The 18,718-nt window shown below is 41.5% G+C and overlaps 1 protein-coding gene across 5 annotated transcripts in view; it reads left to right on the top strand.

Annotated features, from left to right (window-relative positions):
* Positions 1 to 6,808: 6,808 nt before the first annotated feature.
* NKTR (natural killer cell triggering receptor) overlaps positions 6,809 to 18,718 on the top strand; it is a 36,622-nt gene continuing 24,712 nt past the window's right edge. For 2 of the 5 annotated variants that reach the window (XM_083466602.1, XM_083466601.1), the window contains exons 1-6: positions 6,809 to 7,037; positions 8,507 to 8,601; positions 13,277 to 13,351; positions 13,911 to 14,018; positions 15,505 to 15,549; positions 17,483 to 17,570. In XM_083466602.1, the coding sequence (XP_083322728.1) occupies positions 8,544 to 8,601; positions 13,277 to 13,351; positions 13,911 to 14,018; positions 15,505 to 15,549; positions 17,483 to 17,570 (374 nt within the window). In that variant the 5' untranslated portion in view covers positions 6,809 to 7,037; positions 8,507 to 8,543. Of the gene's footprint in view, positions 7,038 to 8,506; positions 8,602 to 13,276; positions 13,352 to 13,910; positions 14,019 to 15,504; positions 15,550 to 15,585; positions 17,571 to 18,718 lie in introns of those variants that run through there. The other 3 variants (XM_083466603.1, XM_083466604.1, XM_083466605.1) reach the window with 3 other exon arrangements.

The raw sequence follows: 18,718 nt of genomic DNA, 5'->3' as shown, positions 1-18,718 counted from the left end.
CTCCCCTTGCAAAGTCCCGCGTGCCCTAAGAGGTAGAAGCCAAATACGCCACCTGAACTTCCGGTTGTGAGTCGAGGACCCTCCACCCGCATAGGTTTATAATAATACACACAAAGACGTTGTTTTACGTTAATGGGCAAAATTAGGCCACAACTTTTATTGGTTACAGCATGTGAGGTGTATTGGTTTAGGCCGCGGCAGCGGCCGCCTCCCGTTGCAAGTCCCGCGTGCCCTAAGAGAGTAGAACCCAAATTCGCAACCTGAACTTCCGGTTGCGAAACGGAGGGGCGCCTCCGTGCGAAGAGTACCTGCGTAGACAGAGGAACGGCGCCTCTCCAGTTGTAGTCCAACATGTGGACTACAACTCCCATCAGCCTTGGCCGTTGGCCGTACTTGTTGGGGCTGAAGTGTCATCGAATCATAACATTGTAGGGTTGGGAGGCATCCCGAGGGTCATCTAGGCAAACTCCGGCCCTCCAGATGTTTGGGACTACAATTCCCATCACCCCTGACCACTGGTCCTGTTAGCTAGGGATGATGGGAATTGCATTCCCAAACATCTGGAGGGCTGGAGTTTGCCAATGCCTGATCTAGCCCAATCCCCTGATGCTCCAATTCTTGGCAATCTCTCTGATGGAAAACAGCAAAATCCATAGCCGGGCGGCGCCATTACGAAAGGCCGCTAGCTATTTTGTGGCATTTTGGTTGGACCTCATAAAGGCCATGCGCACTGAGGATTTTGTCGTTGTCCTTCCTCTCCTGCGCTTATGAATCAACCTTTGTTTCCTATGGGCAAATGGAAAGGCCAGGGCTGTAAGCAAGGCTGCACATTTTGGACAGCGCCCAAGAAATGAAAAAGCCAGGATCAAAGGGGAACGGGCCAAGACCATTTCAAGGGTTCAGATACTCTCATCCCCTCCAATATTTCTCTGATGAAAACTGGGACATCCTAAGGAAAACTGGGACATTGCGGGATCAAATCAAAAACCAGGATGGCTTCTCTAGGGTCACCATCATTTCTGGAACTGATCTCTGCTCCTCCCAGTATTTCCCAGTGGTCACCATGGACACCTGGTGGTACTGGAAAGGAGGAACAATCCAGGGCCTGGGAGTGAAGATCCAACTGAGGAGAACTCCAGAGAGGCAACCACCCATCCGCCCATCTTAACTGCAACACAGAATAAATAAATAGCATACTTGAAACCAAAGTTCCTTAATATCATCATGTCAGGGTAGCAATATTAACTAGGGTTTCACATACTGTGGTAGAAAGACCTGCTGCAAGAGTCAGGCTTCTTATGGAATAAGGACAAAGTGAAAACAAAGGTATCAAACCCTCAGCGTTGTCGGCTCAAATTTTGTTATATTGTGTGATCAGGTGCAGAAATCTACTAAAATTGTTGGGGAGTCATGGAATCAAATGGCTTTGTTTAATTTTGTGGGTTAAACACCAGGTGAAACGTGAAAGTGGAGAGATGCCAAAAATTAAGACTTCTCTGGCTATCCCATGTTTGTGAAGTTCCCCATGTATAAGGATGTTCATAGCAGGTTTCTGGTCTAAACATCTGTCAAAATTAGGGCACTAAATGGGGTATTTGGAATTACCTCATTTTTTGCTCTATAAGACTCACTTTTCCCCTCCTAAAAAGTAAGGGGAAATGTGTGTGCATCTTATGGAGCGAATGCAGGCTGCACAGCTATCCCAGAAGCCAGAACAGCAAGAGGGATTGCTGCTTTCACTGCGCAGCGATCCGTCTTGCTGTTCTGGCTTCTGAGATTCAGAGTATTTTTTTTTCTTGTTTTCCTCTTCCAAAAACTAGGTGCGTCTTGTGGTCTGGTGCGTCTTGTAGGGCAAAAAATACGGTAGATCTTGCCCTTAAAAACACAAACCCATTGCCTCTGTCTTTCTTACGTTGAGCAGTTGCAAAGCAGTACTGCCAAGCTGGCAGGGCTGATGGGAGTTGATGTCCAAAACATCTGGAGAGCACCAGGTTGGTGTAGTCTGAAATGATGCAATGCCACATACACTTCTTAAGCCAGCTGCTGCCTTTTTTATCTCTATAAAACAAAGCGGTGATTAAAGGGGAAAGGCAATGACCTTGGTTGCCTAAGCCTTTGAGAGTCTCCTGTAGCGCAGTTAACACATATAAAAGCATTCACTGGGAACAGTCTTTCTTTGTCTCTCTCTTTTTCCTGGCTTGCAATACCATTTCTCTTGGCTTCCACCAAGTGTCACTCTCTATGACACTAATCCTCCTCCATCTGCAGTCAGAACAACAATAACAGTACTTAACATTTATTTAGCTTATCTGAAATGTTCAAAGTGCTTTTCATCCGTTATCTCTTAATGGATCTACCTGCAGCAAAGTACTCAAGCTTGCTTTGCAAAACAGAAGGCCAATGCTTTTCCTTGCAGTGAGGCACTACACTGAGTTTTTTTCCTTATAAGTGATTCCTTTTCTGCTTTACACATATGCAAAGAACTGGGCAGGAACATACTGTACAATAAGAGGGTTTAGAAGAAGACTTCTTTCTCCCAATCAGTTCTTGGTTGAAATGCCCATGTTCTCTTCTTGAAGAGGTTTAGAGGAATACAGTGGTACCTCGGGTTAAGTACTTAATTCGTTCCAGAGGTCCATACTTAACCTGAAACTGTTCTTAACCTGAAGCACCACTTTAGCTAATGGGGCCTCCCGCTGCTGCCACGCAATTTCTGTTCTCATCCTGAAGCAAAGTTCTTAACCCGAGGTACTATTTCTAGATTAATGGAATCTGTAACCTGAAGCGTATGTAACCCGAGGTACCACTGTATTAGTGAACTGCAGTAAAGTTAACTAGCAAGTAAAAGTATCCAACCAGCTCCTGAGTATGGCTGGCAAAGAATCCACCTTTGCACTATTTCTGGGTTAGCGGAGTCTGTAACCTGAAGCGTATGTAACCCGAGGTAGCACTGTACTCCACTCATGTTGGATGGTACGGCATGGGATAGTCCAGCTTCTAAAAGTCATAAGATTTCTTTTAAATTATATGCAATTTTTACAGGCGTAGCCAATGTGGTGCCCTTCAGATGTTGTTTGATTCTAACTTCCATAATCCTTTACTATTGGTGATGCTGGCTGAGGTTGTAGTTGTAGTTCAAGAATGTCTTGGGACAGCCGTGTTGGCTACCTGTTTTACAAGGTAGACTCACAAAATACTGCAAGCGTGTGTGTGCTAGTTGCGTTGATTCTATGAAACAATACCAGTCACAGTTCTATAGAGGCCTGTGATACTCATGAAAACATTGTCCAGTGTCCACACAACAGTAGAAGCTCCAGCAAGGTGAAATAATGTACCGTATTTTTTGCACCATAATACTCACTTTTTTTCCTCCTGGAAAGTAAGGGGAAATGTCTGTGCGTGTTATGGAGGGAATGCCTACGGGTGGCATGCCTACGGATTTTCCTCCTCTAAAAACTACGTGCGTGCTATGGTCGGGTGCGTGTTATAGAGCGAAAAATACGGTATTTCCTGATTGCAAAAAAATACTTATTATGGTTTGAGTTGCAAGCCTTTCTTCCAAAAAGAGACACAATCTCGAATGAAGTCATCTGGCAGTGCCGGCATCACTGGAGGGCAGTGAGTTCTGCTGCTACTGCAGAAGCAGAATAAAAAATACGGGAAGGTCTTGGCCATTGGGGGTGTGTGTTGGGGGCCAACTAGCAACAATGGGATTGGGCCCCCCGGAATTCTGGCGCCAGTCAGGCTGGATCCCCTGCAACAAATTGCAGAGTTGCACTGAAGGCCAGTAACCAAGTAGTGGCAGTGCAGTTTGTCAGAAAAAAACACAATTTTCTGAAAAAGCCCTGCCACTTTACTTTCACCCTCCCTATTCGTCAGCAATGCACAACAGTCACCTGGTGTCTGGATTTGTACCAATGTAAATCCTTGAGATGAATGGTTTAGTTTCCGGTTCCACTGAGTTGCCATTTCCCCAGGCTATTAGTGTCCTTTTGAGATTACAAAACTCTCAAGAGATGGCAAGGAAATGTTTTAAGTCCTCTTCACCTTTTCAAGATATCTTTAAGAGATGCCTGGAGGCTTTTTGCTCTGACCTGTCTGTTTCACGGTACTGAGCTTCATAATCAAATTAAGATAAGATGTGCTTCACATATACCGTAGTACAGTAGCTGTTTTAGTATTATATAAAAAAATTCCTTCCAGTAGCACCTTAAAGACCAACTAAGTTAGTTCTTGGTATGAGCTTTCTTTAAGGTGCTACTGGAAGGAATTTTTTTATTTTGACTATGGCAGACCAACACGGCTACCTATCTGTAACTAGTATTATATACTAACTGAAGTTTTTGAGATGTCTTCAAAGGCAATAGTACGTGCATTTTAAGGATGCCACGTCTTTACCTAGAAATGGCAGCTGCTCATTTAAAGCTGCAATCCTGTGAACAATTACTTGGGAATAACTCCCATTAACTTGCAGCTGGAATTCTGAGGGTGCAACTAAGATGGTTGCTCATTATGGGGTGGGAGCAGGTTTTTTGCAGTGTCCTGTATTTTCCATAAAATGTGCACCCCACTTAACTGGGGGACAACCCTCAAAGCAGTTTACAATGCTACATTGGAAAGCAGGTTAAGAACAAGAACATGAACTTTTTAACATTTCCAGGAACAGAGTTTTCGTGGCCCAGCTTGTAGCACCCTGCTTGTGGTTAACGCTTAGCTGGAATGAAATATTCAACGCAGCAATAGAGAAATTAAAATAATTATTTATTTGTCAGACAAATAAATGAGAGGCGCAGTGGTATATGGTTACCAAGCTCTGGCCTGGCCTCCTGCCATTATGGCCAGTCCTTATATTCCCTTAATCCAGCCCCCTTTGCTCCTCCTTTGGCTGCCTCTGTCCAATCAGCCTGGTTGGATTTCCTATTGGCTGATTGCTATAACCAATCCTAAAAGATACACTCATATCCTCCTGTCCTTATATGGAACACAAAGAGCTATATATTGTTACATCTATAAATGACAAATAAGTAGTAATATATCTTACATGTGTCTCAACAAGGAATCTTAATTACCAGCTCACCTCTTGCCCTCCTTGCCCTATTGCCTTCTAAAACAAATGGTTAATCTTAAATTTTTATCTTAAACATATGTCAAGGATCTTGAGTTTCACATCAACATTGAAAGATCTCCTTCATTTGAAGGTTTCTAAACAAATGCCTGACAACTCATATATCAGGAATTCTTGGATGGCGTCTTCCTGTCTGGCAGGAGGGCTAAGCTGGTGGCTAACTTAAATTTCAGGATAAAATACAACTCTTACAACTATATGAAATAAGAATCCAGCATTTGTTAAATCCTTTGCATAATTACATTTAAGCCAGCATATTTCATACATTATCATAGATAGCTTTTTAGAAGGATAAACTTCCTAAAGGTAACAAGGAAGGCACAGTTTACAGCCTCAAAATAAAATAGGAAAAAAAGCCTCTTCCCCTGTTTACACTCCCCCCCCTTCTCCAGCCAGTTGCTTTTCCCATTAGATCTTCCCAACATTTATTGCCCTTAAACTCTCTCAGTTTAAGAAAGAAACAGCTTTAAAAAGACTTCCCAAAATTTCTGCCAGCTAGATGCTTCTCCATTTGGCCTTTAACCTTGGAAAGAAGATCTGGCTCATTTTACTGGGAGGCACATTGGCATTATTTTACTATTTACTCATTCCTAATTATGCTTATCTCTGCCTTTTTTATCTTCTGTAACATGTAGGGTCAGTGTCCGTTCTCAGCCTGTAATTCTAGCTTTTACGACTTTGAGAATTGTTTTCTGCTATCAATCAAGGGGGGGGGGGGGCTTTGTCTAGGAGGAAAACATTGCCAGTGTTTTCTTAAGCAGCTGGTCTGCCTGGCATGAAACTTTTGAAAATCTTTAAACTCTCTCTTTAATTTAGGAACCTGATCAAGATATAAGCCAATATATGCCTTGATTAAAAATGCAGTCTATATTCAGATGCCACAAGCTTGGAATTTCATTCCAGAATGGAAATTTAGCATTAATGCAGCAAAGGTGTAAAGCCATGGCCAGAGGTTTGCACCTAAGCCTTGCCCTTTATGTTGGGAGCAGGAGGGGGCACTTTGCACATGCGCAGAGGCACGCAGGCCGCAGAATGCTTTTTCCTCCAAAAATAAGGCTTTTGACCTGCGCAACCTCCACAACGTTCAGAGATAACTGACATTTTTTAAAAAATCTTCCTGAAGGGCACTCTGCACACGCCCAGAAGCAACGAGACCGAGGAAACAGTTTGCACGCATGTGTACGTGTGTGTGAGAGAGAGAGGGCTGTGGGAAACAAAACATGCCAACCACTCTGGCGACCCTAATTTTAAGCATCTGGTTTCCTAAAGAAGACAGCATTTGATAAACGAAATATAATTTACAAAGATATCCCCCCCTTGACGTATTTGCCACATCCCCAAAAAAGGCGGGAGGAGACAACCGCGAGACTAGACTTTTTATCGCGATATTACAACGTGGCCGCCGCCGCCGCCGCCCGCTTATTTATTTATTTACTCCTCGCGCGCTCCCGCCCGCTCTCTGCTAATAGGGAGAGCAAGGTGGGCGGGGGGGGGCGGGGACTCACTGCCTATGTGAGACGGGGGCGGGGCTTGGTAACGTCACCTCGCGGGGCACTGCTTGCTGCGGCGGTGGGAGGAGAGAGCGAGCGGGCGCCCGATTGGGACCAGGAGGGAAAGGGGCGTGAACCTTTTGCAGCTGGCCAATGGGATTGCGAGAGGGTGGGGTCGGGGAGGAAGGGCGCTCGCGCGGCCTAGAGGCGGAGTGGGCGGGGCCGCCCCGTTTCCTCAGAGAAGTCCGTTAATGGCGTCCGTCGGGTAGCAGGGCTGCTGCTGCTACTGCGTCTCCTTGTGGAGTTTCCCGCCCCCCTTGGCTGGTGAGGGGAGGCGGGCAAAAAGGGTCGGGGCAGGGGGGCGTTTTGGGGTGGGGAGCGGGAAAACAAAGAGCAGGTTCCGTCAACGCCAGCGCGGCCAGGTAAGAAACGCCGCCCTGACTTCGCGGCGAGGGGCGGTTGACTTCCCGGGTGCCTTTAATCTCCCCCTTCTCCTCAGGGAATCTCCACACCACCCGCTTTTGCACAATGGCGCCCCGCCCCGCCCCATTTTTTATTTTTTTTTGCTATTTACTCCCCAGGCCTTATCTAGGCTAGTGTTGTCGGCTCTGGCTGGCAGCAGCTCCCCAAGGCCTCGGGTTATTGTGGTTTTGGTGGCAGGTGTGGGGAGTTGGTCTGGTAAAAGGCCTTGCTTTGGAAACGCCCCATGGTCTGTCCCTCACCCCCCCCCCTTGCAGGGAGCCCTCCCCTCTTGAGGGTGACGGCCAGCCCAAAATATAAACATTTAGCGGAAACAGCTCCCCTTTGAAATTATAGGGCCTCCTTTCCTCCCCCACTTGTACGTGGTTTTGTCTGTTTAATAAAACAAATATACGCTGCTTGAGGGCTAGAATCAAAAGCAAAGTAAAGATCAAGTAAGATCAAGGGTGGTGGGGAAGGACAAACATACTTTAAAACATGCAGAAATGCTAAAACATGAGATTAAAATTGCTCAAGAAAGTAAAATTCTGGACATTCTGAATGATATTTATAGAGGAGGAAGCCCTTTTGTGCTTACAGTAACACATTTCCGTGTGATCTTGAAAGAGTACAGTATTTAGTCCTTGGAACAAACCGCATCCTCCTCAGGATTGAGATATCTAAGTTTTGCTACTGTGTATAAATTAATTCGGCTCTCATGGGGTTCATAGTATGCTAAGCAGTGAGACATATGTCTCCTTCATATGCCCCAGAAATGTGCTGTGTGTTATTAAGTATATTAAGTATGTTAACTGAATCACCTTAAAATGCTTGTAGGAATAGGTTGTAAATAGTTGTGGTAGCTTATTGAAGGACTAGGAAGGGCCCCTGTCACATGCAGATTCCAAAGAGAGGAGAGCAGTATTTTTTATCATCCTCTTTCTAAGGTGATGCAGATCGGAAAGGAAATACAATTTGCCTTGCAAACTCCTTCCTCAACAAAGTTGGGGGTGCAAGTGTTCTCTCTTCCCTTTAGCAGATGAGGAAAGCTAAAATAGTACATCTCTGCTCATAAATTCCTTAAGGGGCTTGAGTGCATGATACTCTGTTCCAAAAGCTGAATGAAGTCCATTGTTCTCTGCCCTGGAATCCTTAGTGCTAGAATCAGCAGGCTCTTCTTCTTTCTACTTCCTAACAGAATGTGCGTGGCAGGTGCTTGTCTCATCCCTTGTTCAATTTTTAATTAAAAATAGAAAATGTAATTTCCATGCGGCTCCTGTGAAATCTGCGGTACCACTTATCATTGGCTGCTACGTCATGTGGGTGGAGGATTGTTTTCAAGCTACAATAAATAGCCTTCAGCTTCTCTGTGATGTTATATACAACTATTGTTGAGCAGCTGGAATTCTGAAATGCTTCTCTTTTTCTCAAGGTGGTGAGGAGGAGAGGTGCTTGGGCTTCCTGCTGCCATGGGGGCACAGGATCGGCCTCAGTGCTTCTTCGACATAGAAATAAATCGGGAACCAGGTAAGAGTTGGAGGGGCTCAGAGATTGCTGTATGATTGAAAAGATGTTTGAATTAGGTCAAGCCCTGAAGCAGAAGTATGTGCAGCCAGTGTGTTCCTTTAGGTTAAATGTCTAGATAGATGACTGCCATATTTCACATTACTGTGGAATTGTCTTTTCCCCCTCTGTGCAGCACTCTGAATATGTAATAGGCATTGTTAATTTTTAGCCATGTATTGTGACTTGGTGAATTGTTTCAATAGTCATATGTGGCATATTAAGCATTTTAATATCAATAGATAAACTGAACCAGTGTTATAGGGTGGTGTAGTAAAAACCTGTCTGTAATCCCTCTGAGATGAGAGAGCTTTGTACAAATGAGTGGCTGGGTGGGGGATAAAATATACATCCTGATAAGGAAGGATTTGAATTTGAGAAGGGTTGATAGGGTAGGGTTTAAACACTTATATGTTAAAAACTCTGTGTATATTGTGAGAGGCAGGAGTTAATTTAGAGATCCGCTGGGGGTAAACTCTAGAACCTCTCAGTGTGATAGCATGAACAAATATTGTAAATTGATGTGTAGGTGACTCCCCACTTACATGGGGGTTAGTGGTTTCAGTGGCGGGTGAGATTGAAAAAGATAAATTTCCTGGATGCCTACTTCTGTTCCACTCGCTTTTATTTATTTATTATTATTTTACCAAGTGCATAACGCTGAACACGCCCAAGTGGAACACAGTGGGGGATGCCTGTATTTGTAATTTTGAAGATGCATGCTAATCCCTAAAGTGTTTGTGTTTGCTCTCATGGCCAGAAGGGAAAGCAGAATCATGCAAAACATTGACAAGTGATTCTTCACTATATTTATACCCCATTTCTCAGGCAAAGGTCACAAAAAGTAAAGTTTCTTAAGGATATGTGGTCATGTTCTCTTCTGGTTTCTGGCAGTCAAGTTTCTGGGTTGTTCCCTCTTGGTGGGAGGCAACAGGGGAAGGTGCTGATACTCCATCAGGTGGAATATATATTTATATAGAGCACACAACCGGTACTGTGATATTTATGGTTTTTTAACCTCAGGAATCTCCATCCAGGAATTTTGATTTTAATTCTTCTGGCATGCACTTCTTCACATCTGTCATTTCCCCTTATTAATAGGAACTGGGATTTTACTGTTTTTTAATAAATGCTGGGATTGTCATGATTCTGACAAAAACCCAAAATGTTAACTATAAAGCTTTCTTTTTCTTTTTGTATGTCATCTTATCTTACTTGCCAGTAGTTAATGTACCAGAGAAATTATTTAGTGTTTTCTATCCCTAGAACATGCTTACCTGTAAGAACTGGTATGATAAATTACTTGTAAGAGATCATATGCCCCCCCCCAAAATAGTTTAATGAAGAGGCGATGCAGAGGAATTTCATTTCAATAGGCTATTAATAGTATAGTGTGTGTGTGTTTCTTTTTAACTTGGTCTTTCTAACACTTGTCCTTTACCTATCTGCAGATTTCGAATTTGCAATTTCCTTTCATTTTTCAGGCAGAGAAGAAATTAGTGAGGTTCAATACCACCCCAAGTGTGTGGTAATTCTGTACTATTCATTCTCCTTCACACAGAGTGCTATAGGAATGGATGAATGATCTGTTCTTAGTCAAAATCTTTTGGACTCTGCTTTTAGTCACATCTAGAAGGCAGTCTTGAGTCTTGTTGAGCAGCTGAAGTTAGTAGTGTAGCTTAGGGAAATGGTGGTCACCAGTATGTGGGGGTCATTATTTTGTATTGGTGACCCCCAACTATAGACACCTCAGCTTGCTAGACTACCCAGATTTCACAGTAGTGAAAATGGTATGTGCAGTATAGATTAATGATCTATGCAGATGTCTGAAACATTCTTGCTAATCTTTAAAAGACAAGTGAAAATTTACCAGAAATATCAGGCCTTCAGAAACATCTATGCTGCTCTGGATTCTGTTCAGTGTCTTGTTTTATTGTTACTACTTTTAAAGTATTTGGATATTGTTTTGATTTTTTTTTTTAAAGTAAAGGACACTTGTTTCAAATTAAGTTACTGTATTTTTTGCTCTATAAGACTCACTTTTTCCCTCCTAAAAAGTAAGGGGAAATCTGTGTGCGTCTTATGGAGCGAATACAGGCTGTGCAGCTATCCCAGAAGCCAGAACAGCAAGAGGGACTGCTGCTTTCACTGCGCAGCGATGCCTCTTGCTGTTCTGGCTTCTGAGATTCAGAATTTTTTTTTTCTTGTTTTCTTCCTTCAAAAACTAGGTGCGTCTTGTGGTCTGGTGCGTCTTATAGAGCGAAAAATACGGTATAAAGAAGGGCCTCTCTAAAATCAGTAATGTAGTATAGTTGATATACTACATACTCCTCCACCTACCCTCACATTTACTTTAATGTTCAAAGTATTTCTAAGACTATACGGTCAGTAATTTAAAAGTAGTGGTGTGAATTTTTTCCCAAGTAGTGAGAAAGACTTTTCTGTATTTGGTTCATAGTACTGAGGAATAAAATATTGCTGAGTGGAAAGTTCCTGATCTTCGTTGGTGGGGAAGAATGATATGAGATTGGCAACGCCCAGACTTAGTTTGCACAAGCGTCAGATAAAAAAAAAGGGGCAAAATACCTTGTCCCTGGCGTGTGTTTTCTGTATGAACGGATTTTGTTTCTCATTTGTTCTTGGTGTGGAGAATATTCAGTCTTGCAGTCTGAAGTGTTACAACTTAAAAGAAGTTACCTCTGCATCAGGAAGGACTAAGCTTTACTTTTCTCTTCACGTGGAGGTCTTTGTTGTGAACGACTTACCTTTTTAATATACACTTGCTAGGTCTATAATTCAGGTTTTTAAAAAATCCTACCTTTACTATACACCTGAGATACTGAGATAGTATTTTTTCCACTTTCTCCAGTTGAAAATGCCTATGATGTTACTCAAGTCTTGGGGGGGGGGGTGCGTTTCACTTCCACATAGGTGAATGTTTGAAGCTGTAAGCCCGCCTTCCTGCCACTTGTGAAAATCCTTCAACCCTCCTCTCCTTGCTGCCAGGAATCTGCACGACTGGGAAAAGATAGAAGGGTTGAATGAGTGTAAGCTAATGGCTGCTGTTGGGGACAGCAACACGGAATCAGCCCACTCTTCACAGGTTTATCCAAAGCTCCACTGCAGAGTAGCAGTTATGATAAGTCATAAGTGCCTTTCCCTTTTTAATGCCATTATGCTTACTGGCAGGGAGGGGAGGTTATAGAGGAGCCAACAAAGGCAGGTCCTAGGTCACGAATCCTACTCGTTCTTATCGTGCCCTGACTCGCAGGACACACGAAGGCTATAGCAGGCTGTGCAGTTACCTACTGTTATTAACATTCACTGAAGCACTTACATTTGCATTTTTTCTAGCTTCAGGTAATGCGCAAATGAAAAAGTTGCTTTGCTGATAAGTACTAAAGTACCAAGGGCTCTTGAAGGCAACCTACCGTATTTTTTGCACCATAACACTCACTTTTTTCCTCCTAGAAAGTAAGGGGAAATGTCTGTGCGTGTTATGGAGGGAATGCCTACGGGTGGCGGGGGGATCTGCTGCAGTCAGGATCCATGGTTCCCTTCCTTCCCTCCTCCGTGGCTCGCTTTGAAACAGCAAAGCGGGAGAAGAGCCGCTGAGTGGGGAGGAGAGAGGGACAGAGAGCCTGCTTGCTTTAAAGGAGCAAAGCGGGAGAGGAGCCGCTTACACAAGTCCTGTCCGGTTGGTTCCTTCCCTTATACCCCTCTTCTTCATTATTAGCAGCATCCTTCTCCACCCACCCCACATGTGCTCCTTGTCCCTTGAGTGCTTTTCCTTCCCTCCCCACTTAAAACGTGGTTACAAAGCATGGATCCTCAGGATTTTTGCACTGGGTCACCCCAAACTCACCATCAGATCACATAGCATGTCCATGGCTACATCTTGCACCAAAAAATCACGCACCCACTGTTGCCTGGGGCCGCAGTGGTGCAAAAACGTGGTTACAAACATGGATCCACATGGCTCCTCAGGATTTTTGCATTGGGCTACTTGAAACTCACCGTCAGATCACATGTCTGTGGCCACAGCATGAACCACAAAAACCATACATCCACTGTTTCGTTTAGAATAATTTTTTTCTTGTTTTCCTCCTCTAAAAACTACGTGCGTGTTATGGTCTGGTGCGTGTTATAGAGCGAAAAATACAGTATATATCAGTGAGTTCTAAAGGAAGTGAAGATATTCTGGGGAGATGACTTTGTAGTAGGTGCTTACCTGGGCTCCTTTTCCCTCCACTGCCTAAGTCTGTTGTGTACTAAAGGATAACAGATAATAACTTGGATCAATATTATCCCTGCATAAGAATCAGGCTTCCTTGATCACCTGTGGAAAATAAAAATGGTAATCAAGCACATCATTACTCTCTGGTTGTACATTCCACCCCACCACACCCCAGCTATTCCTGACAGAGAGACAGAATACATATCCATTCAGTCTTCTGTTTTTGCCATTGCATTTAAACTTTCCAAATAATTACCTTTTAAATAATTACAACTAAACTTGTGTTGTGTTTTGTTTATCTCCAGCAAGAATATATGGAAGTACAATCACTGAGAAAATGTCACTATTTTATCATGGATATTACAAAATTGCAAAGTAACTATATATTTATTCTTATTACAGTTGGTCGTATCATATTTCAACTTTTTTCTGATGTGTGTCCAAGGACTTGCAAAAACTTTCTCTGCCTATGTACAGGTAATCTTTTCTTCCATAATTGAATAATTTCCATTATTAAATAATTGTTTCTATGTTCAGGTAACTTGTGGCTTCTTCATTCCAGTGCCCACAATTGCTGACAGAGGTGCATTTGACAGGAGACTTCTTTGCATGTTTTGTTACCCCTTTTTACTGTCTACTACTCCTTGCACTGAAAACCAGAGATCTGCCAAATGGGAGTTGTTGTGGTAATGTGCATGTGATATCTCTCTTGAGCCCAGGAGATTAAATCCTATTTAAACTCTCCTAATCTTTCTGGAAACAACCCTGGAGGGAAACAACACCTGCCAAGTGATAGAAGAAGAAAATGCTGATGTGATCATTAAAAGCCTAGAAGTTGGCCACATCTCATTTGCAGTGTTAAAGCTTGAGGGAAGAGTGGAAGAAGAATTGGCAAATCTCTATCTTGGTGTATATATAAACCCGATTATTTTGCAGTGTGTTAATGCTTGGCTCTGTATTTCTGTTCAACTTTAGAACAAGATTATTGCTTTGGGAATTTTTGAGATAGTAGCTTATATATGTTTCCTCCCTGCAGGGGAAAAAGGAATTGGAAAAACAACTGGGAAAAAGCTCTGCTACAAAGGCTCCACATTCCACCGTGTGGTTAAAAACTTCATGATACAAGGAGGAGACTTCAGTGAAGGTAGAGTCTGAGAGAGATTATGATCCCCCCCCCCACCTACCCCTGCCCCACTCAAGTAGTGAGGAAATTTGCCTTGTAGTGTTTTTTTTTTAGAATTAGGTTTTTATTTTTTATTGGAAGTTTTACTACTGTAGTGTTTGCTGCAATGGGCTCCTTTGGGAGGAAGAGTGGTATACAAATTAAAGAAATAAATAAAATTAATCCATTTTCAAAGCAATATAATAGTAAGATGAGATGCTAATTGTTAATAATAATAATAATAATAATAATAATAATAATAATAATAATATAATTTATTATTTATTATTTATACCCCACCCATCTGGCTGGGCTTCCCCAGCCACTCTGGGCGGCTTTCCAACAAAATACTAAAATACAGTAATCCATCAAACATTAAAAGCTTCCCTAAACAGGGCTGTTGCATTTATCTGAGATTTAAAACATTGGCAGGTCAGTCATCTATGCCCATACATTATAAAATTCCTTCGTGGAAGTCACAGGTGTAAGAACTTTATTGCTCCTGAATGTTATCATGTAGCATTCTTCATGCATGAAGAAGTTCAGTTTAGAATTTGGGCACAGATGTGTTTTGACTGACAAGACAATTTGTTTAATTTCAAATGTCGCCAGAAATATTCATATGGTTGTGCATAATCTGCTGAGTGTAAATCTAGTGGATTACATACATGCGGTAATCATATATGCCATCTCACAGAAAGTTCACACAAGTGAGATGTGAAGAAATCTTGTTAGGTGAAGTGACCTTAAGTGGCACTTAGAATAATATGTTCAGAATTGGAGTGTCAATGTCCACTACTGCTCTGTTCATTAAACTGCACTTTGATTGCTCTGGGTTTCTTCATCCCTGCTTCAAAACGCCTACATTTATCCTGCCCTTTAGGCTTACTTGGAAAGTAAATGTGAAGTCCACCCATGCCAGATGGAAAATATAGGCCCCATTTCAATAATATTTACAAACGTTCCCCCTTTGCCTCTTCTAAGGGGACTTGTAGTACTTCCCTTCAAAATCGTAGGCTCATGCCAGTTAGCACACTTGGCTGCTCTTCTGTTCTGGCCTGAGTCTACCACTGCTGAGAGTTTGCTTGGTGTCAAATAAATTTAGGGCAGGGATGGAGAACCCTTCAGGTGTTAGACTCCATCAGTCTCAGTCAGCATAGCCAGTGGTTCCCCTGCAACAGCAAGCTGTGAAATACATGGTTCTGAACAACGTGTTGGGGCAACTTTCCATCCTTGTATGTTAGCTTTGTTTTGGATAGTCGATTTAGCTGTAAGCTTTCTGTAATTGAGCTTTACCATGAGGTTGAATGATAAACTATGCAATTAAAACATTTATCTAAGCTGGTCCTATTTAATCTTTTACACATCAAGAGTTCAGAATTATACCTATACACAGACCTATCACTATACTAACCATGTGAATAATTCCATTTTGACATGGTTTAATTCATACTTTTTAAATAACTAGGTAATGGAAAAGGAGGTGAATCTGTTTATGGAGGATATTTTAAAGGTAAGGTCTAATAATTCTTGATCTCTTGCTGCAGTTTTGAGAGTTTTTATTCATGATGCATTTAATGAGAAGGTCTACTTAGATCACCTTTGCATGAAAGTAACGTTGCATGGATACTATCTATGTGCATGACTTGTAAATGAATATATTGTAATGTTAGCATTAACTGTCAAAACTTATTGCGGCTAATGTAGTGGTTAAACATGACTTCAGCATGGAGGCTAGGCAACTTGATTCATGACAACTCCTATCTTCCTGCCTAAAACTGTCAACATATTCTTTTGTTTATAGAGAATGTGGTCTTTTGCAAAATGAAAAGGTAAGAGACAAATGCTCAACACAAATTCAAACTGTTCCCCTGCCCCCTTCCTAATAAACATTTGGACCACTGATAATGAATTTGTGGCTGGGTAAATATAGTTTGGAGAAAAGCCTAAATATAGTTTGAGAGACTCTAAGGTGGTCTTCTCCTTGGCAAAAGAAATAATTGGGATTCGAAATACTTGTCTTGAAACATTTCCCCTTCCCCTATCCCCCACCCTTTCAAGGTTTGTATGTATATTGAATTCTCAAAATATTTTTCAGCATGTAGCTGTTTTTCATAGGAGCAATACATTTATGTTTGTTCTTTACTAAACCTGTGAATGAACTGTTTCCAAGAGCTTCCTATTATTAGTCATTGATTCTTAAACAGAAACTGGATGGTTCTGGTTGTAATATTGGTTGCAAACTTGTGTTGAAAGTGGTTGGTTGGAATATGCACCAAATCAAAACATGCTTACCAAAGCTAAACTCTAAGGATGTTTAAATAGAGTTAGGTGGCAACAGATACTGGTCTTTAAGAGTAGTGCATCAACAAATCCTTATTCTAAAGGTTTTTGGTTCTTTTTCTCTAAGATTTTATGATGGGTAAGTACAAATATTATGGTACTGTGTATTTGCAGCTTTAATGTTTAACAGTTCAGCCATAATTATACTTTTGTGTGCATATGAAAGGGATTATCTGACTAAAATTAGTTTTGCTCGGCTCCTCTATACCCTTCATCAGATTAACGTTTTACTCCTAACGACGTACTCTGACCAAAGCTTGAAAGGAGGGCACAGGGCTTTCTCTTCTGTTTTGTGGAAATTATTTTCATTCGCTTTTGCAATTGGTGGAAAAACTGTACTGAAGTGGGTTTTGAGAGATAATGTGTTTTGGGTGTTGTTTTCTCTGTAGATGGTCAGTATTGCACTCAAGGCAGGTTTTATAAACAAAAGTATCCAACCCTCACTGCAATTATGCAGTGGTCATTAATGGTCTGTGAATTACTACCACCCAGCACCATTCTTACTCTGTTGCTAATATATTGCTAATTTATTAGTACTCCAGGGGGGCTGTCATCATTTTAAGTCCTGGAATGGAAGAGGGCTATACTTAGAGTCAGCCAAATATGTTGTCCTATTTCACAAAGGAAAGGGGGCATTAAGTGACCATTGAATTTCTTAAATTGTGGAACGCCGCCCTATGGTATTTCCCGACCCCCTTCTCCATAGTCAGTAGGGTTGGACTGAACAATCCAGGTATAGTTTGGTGATAGTGTGCATAGTTTGCGTGTCCAAGATACCAGTATTTGCAAGAGATCTGTTTCCTGTCAGTGCAAACAGACCTAGACTGAATGGACCAATGTGCAGGCTAACAGTCAAAGGCAGCTTGATAAAATCTATTTGTTTTTTTAATTGTAAAGCTGTTATGACTAACAACAAAACTCCTAAGTATTATTTAACGAATTTGTTGATTGTACAACCTATATCTGCTCTTATTATGTAGTTTTCAAATTTCCCTGGTGAACAGCTGGAGAATTCCTCCTTGTTAAGCTACTGATCTTTTTTGAAGTACTTCATTCAGCCCAGAGAAGCTAACTAGCCTGTCTTTTCTTCTTTCTTGAAACAGATGAAAACTTTATTCTGAAACACGATAGAGCATTCCTTTTGTCGATGGCAAACAGAGGGAAACATACCAATGGTTCCCAGTTTTTCATGTAAGTAGATGTAATGTGAGAGCTGAGTTTTCTTAAATGAAGAAGCGCTGTTCATGAGAAAGATGGTATTGCCAAAACCAACCATCAAAAGTATTTGTTGCAGAAAAAAGCAAAGGGCAGTCAAAAACTCATTCATCTCACAAATTACAGAAAACAATTCTTTTTTAGATACGTTTTTTCTAGAATAATTGAATTTGCTTGGCATTTCTGTAGCATAAAAATAGTATTTTTTGAAATAATTCAAGTAAATTATCTTTTAAATCCCACTTCTGTGACAAATTTTGTCCCAGTTCAGCTCAGAGCTGTTAAAAAGCCCGTATCAGAAGTATCCCTCCATTCTCTCATTTGCCAAAGGTCTAAAAAGGGAATCTGTACATGTACAGCTAGATACACAGAGGCTGTTTTTGAGACCTTTGTTTGACACCCATAGAGGGGAGTTGGATTAGATGATTCTATATAATCAGGAGCAGAGCAAGCAGGAACGTTCATACTGGGCATGGGACCAGAGGTTCCTGCTCACTTCCATGGATTCCCTGAATGCATAGGGAGAAACATCCAAAACAGACTACTCAGTACAATATACATGTATGCTAGCTGACTGATCATCTTGATGACAGTTTTTACAATCATTTTATTGCATTCTGCAGATAACAATAAAAGGGAAGAGAAGACAAAACAAAGCATCTTATTGACCAGAGTTAATTGCAAAACGTAAAATAAATTTTTGAAGGGAATTTTTCTTTTGGCAGTACTTTAGGTTTATCATAAAAGATTTCGATATCATAACATAGTACAGACATTCCAAATGGGTTATCCTGCACATCTTAAATCGCTTAAAGTTTGGACAGATAAACTGAACGGCAAAGTAATGTACTTCACAAGTTTTTGTCAACAAACTTCATCCCTGATTCATAAAAATATTGTGAGTACCGCACAGCTCTTAAGCTGAAGTGACTTCCCAGTCATTCTGTTTTCAATGTGCCCCTTTCGGTATTTAAAATACCTTCCATTCTTTTCTATTAACATTTTTAGAAACGCAAGTTTTATTCACTGTAGACTTGTGTTTAGGAGGATCTGGGTTTTTTCTTGTGTTTTCAAGCTGGTGTGTTTTCAGAAGTGCTTTAGAAGAATTGCAGTCCAGGTTGCGC

Source organism: Podarcis liolepis, assembly GCF_965112155.1.
Source record: "Podarcis liolepis genome assembly, chromosome: 12".
Classification (NCBI taxonomy): Eukaryota; Metazoa; Chordata; class Lepidosauria; order Squamata; family Lacertidae; genus Podarcis; species Podarcis liolepis.
This window is presented reverse-complemented; position numbering and strand designations above follow the sequence as displayed.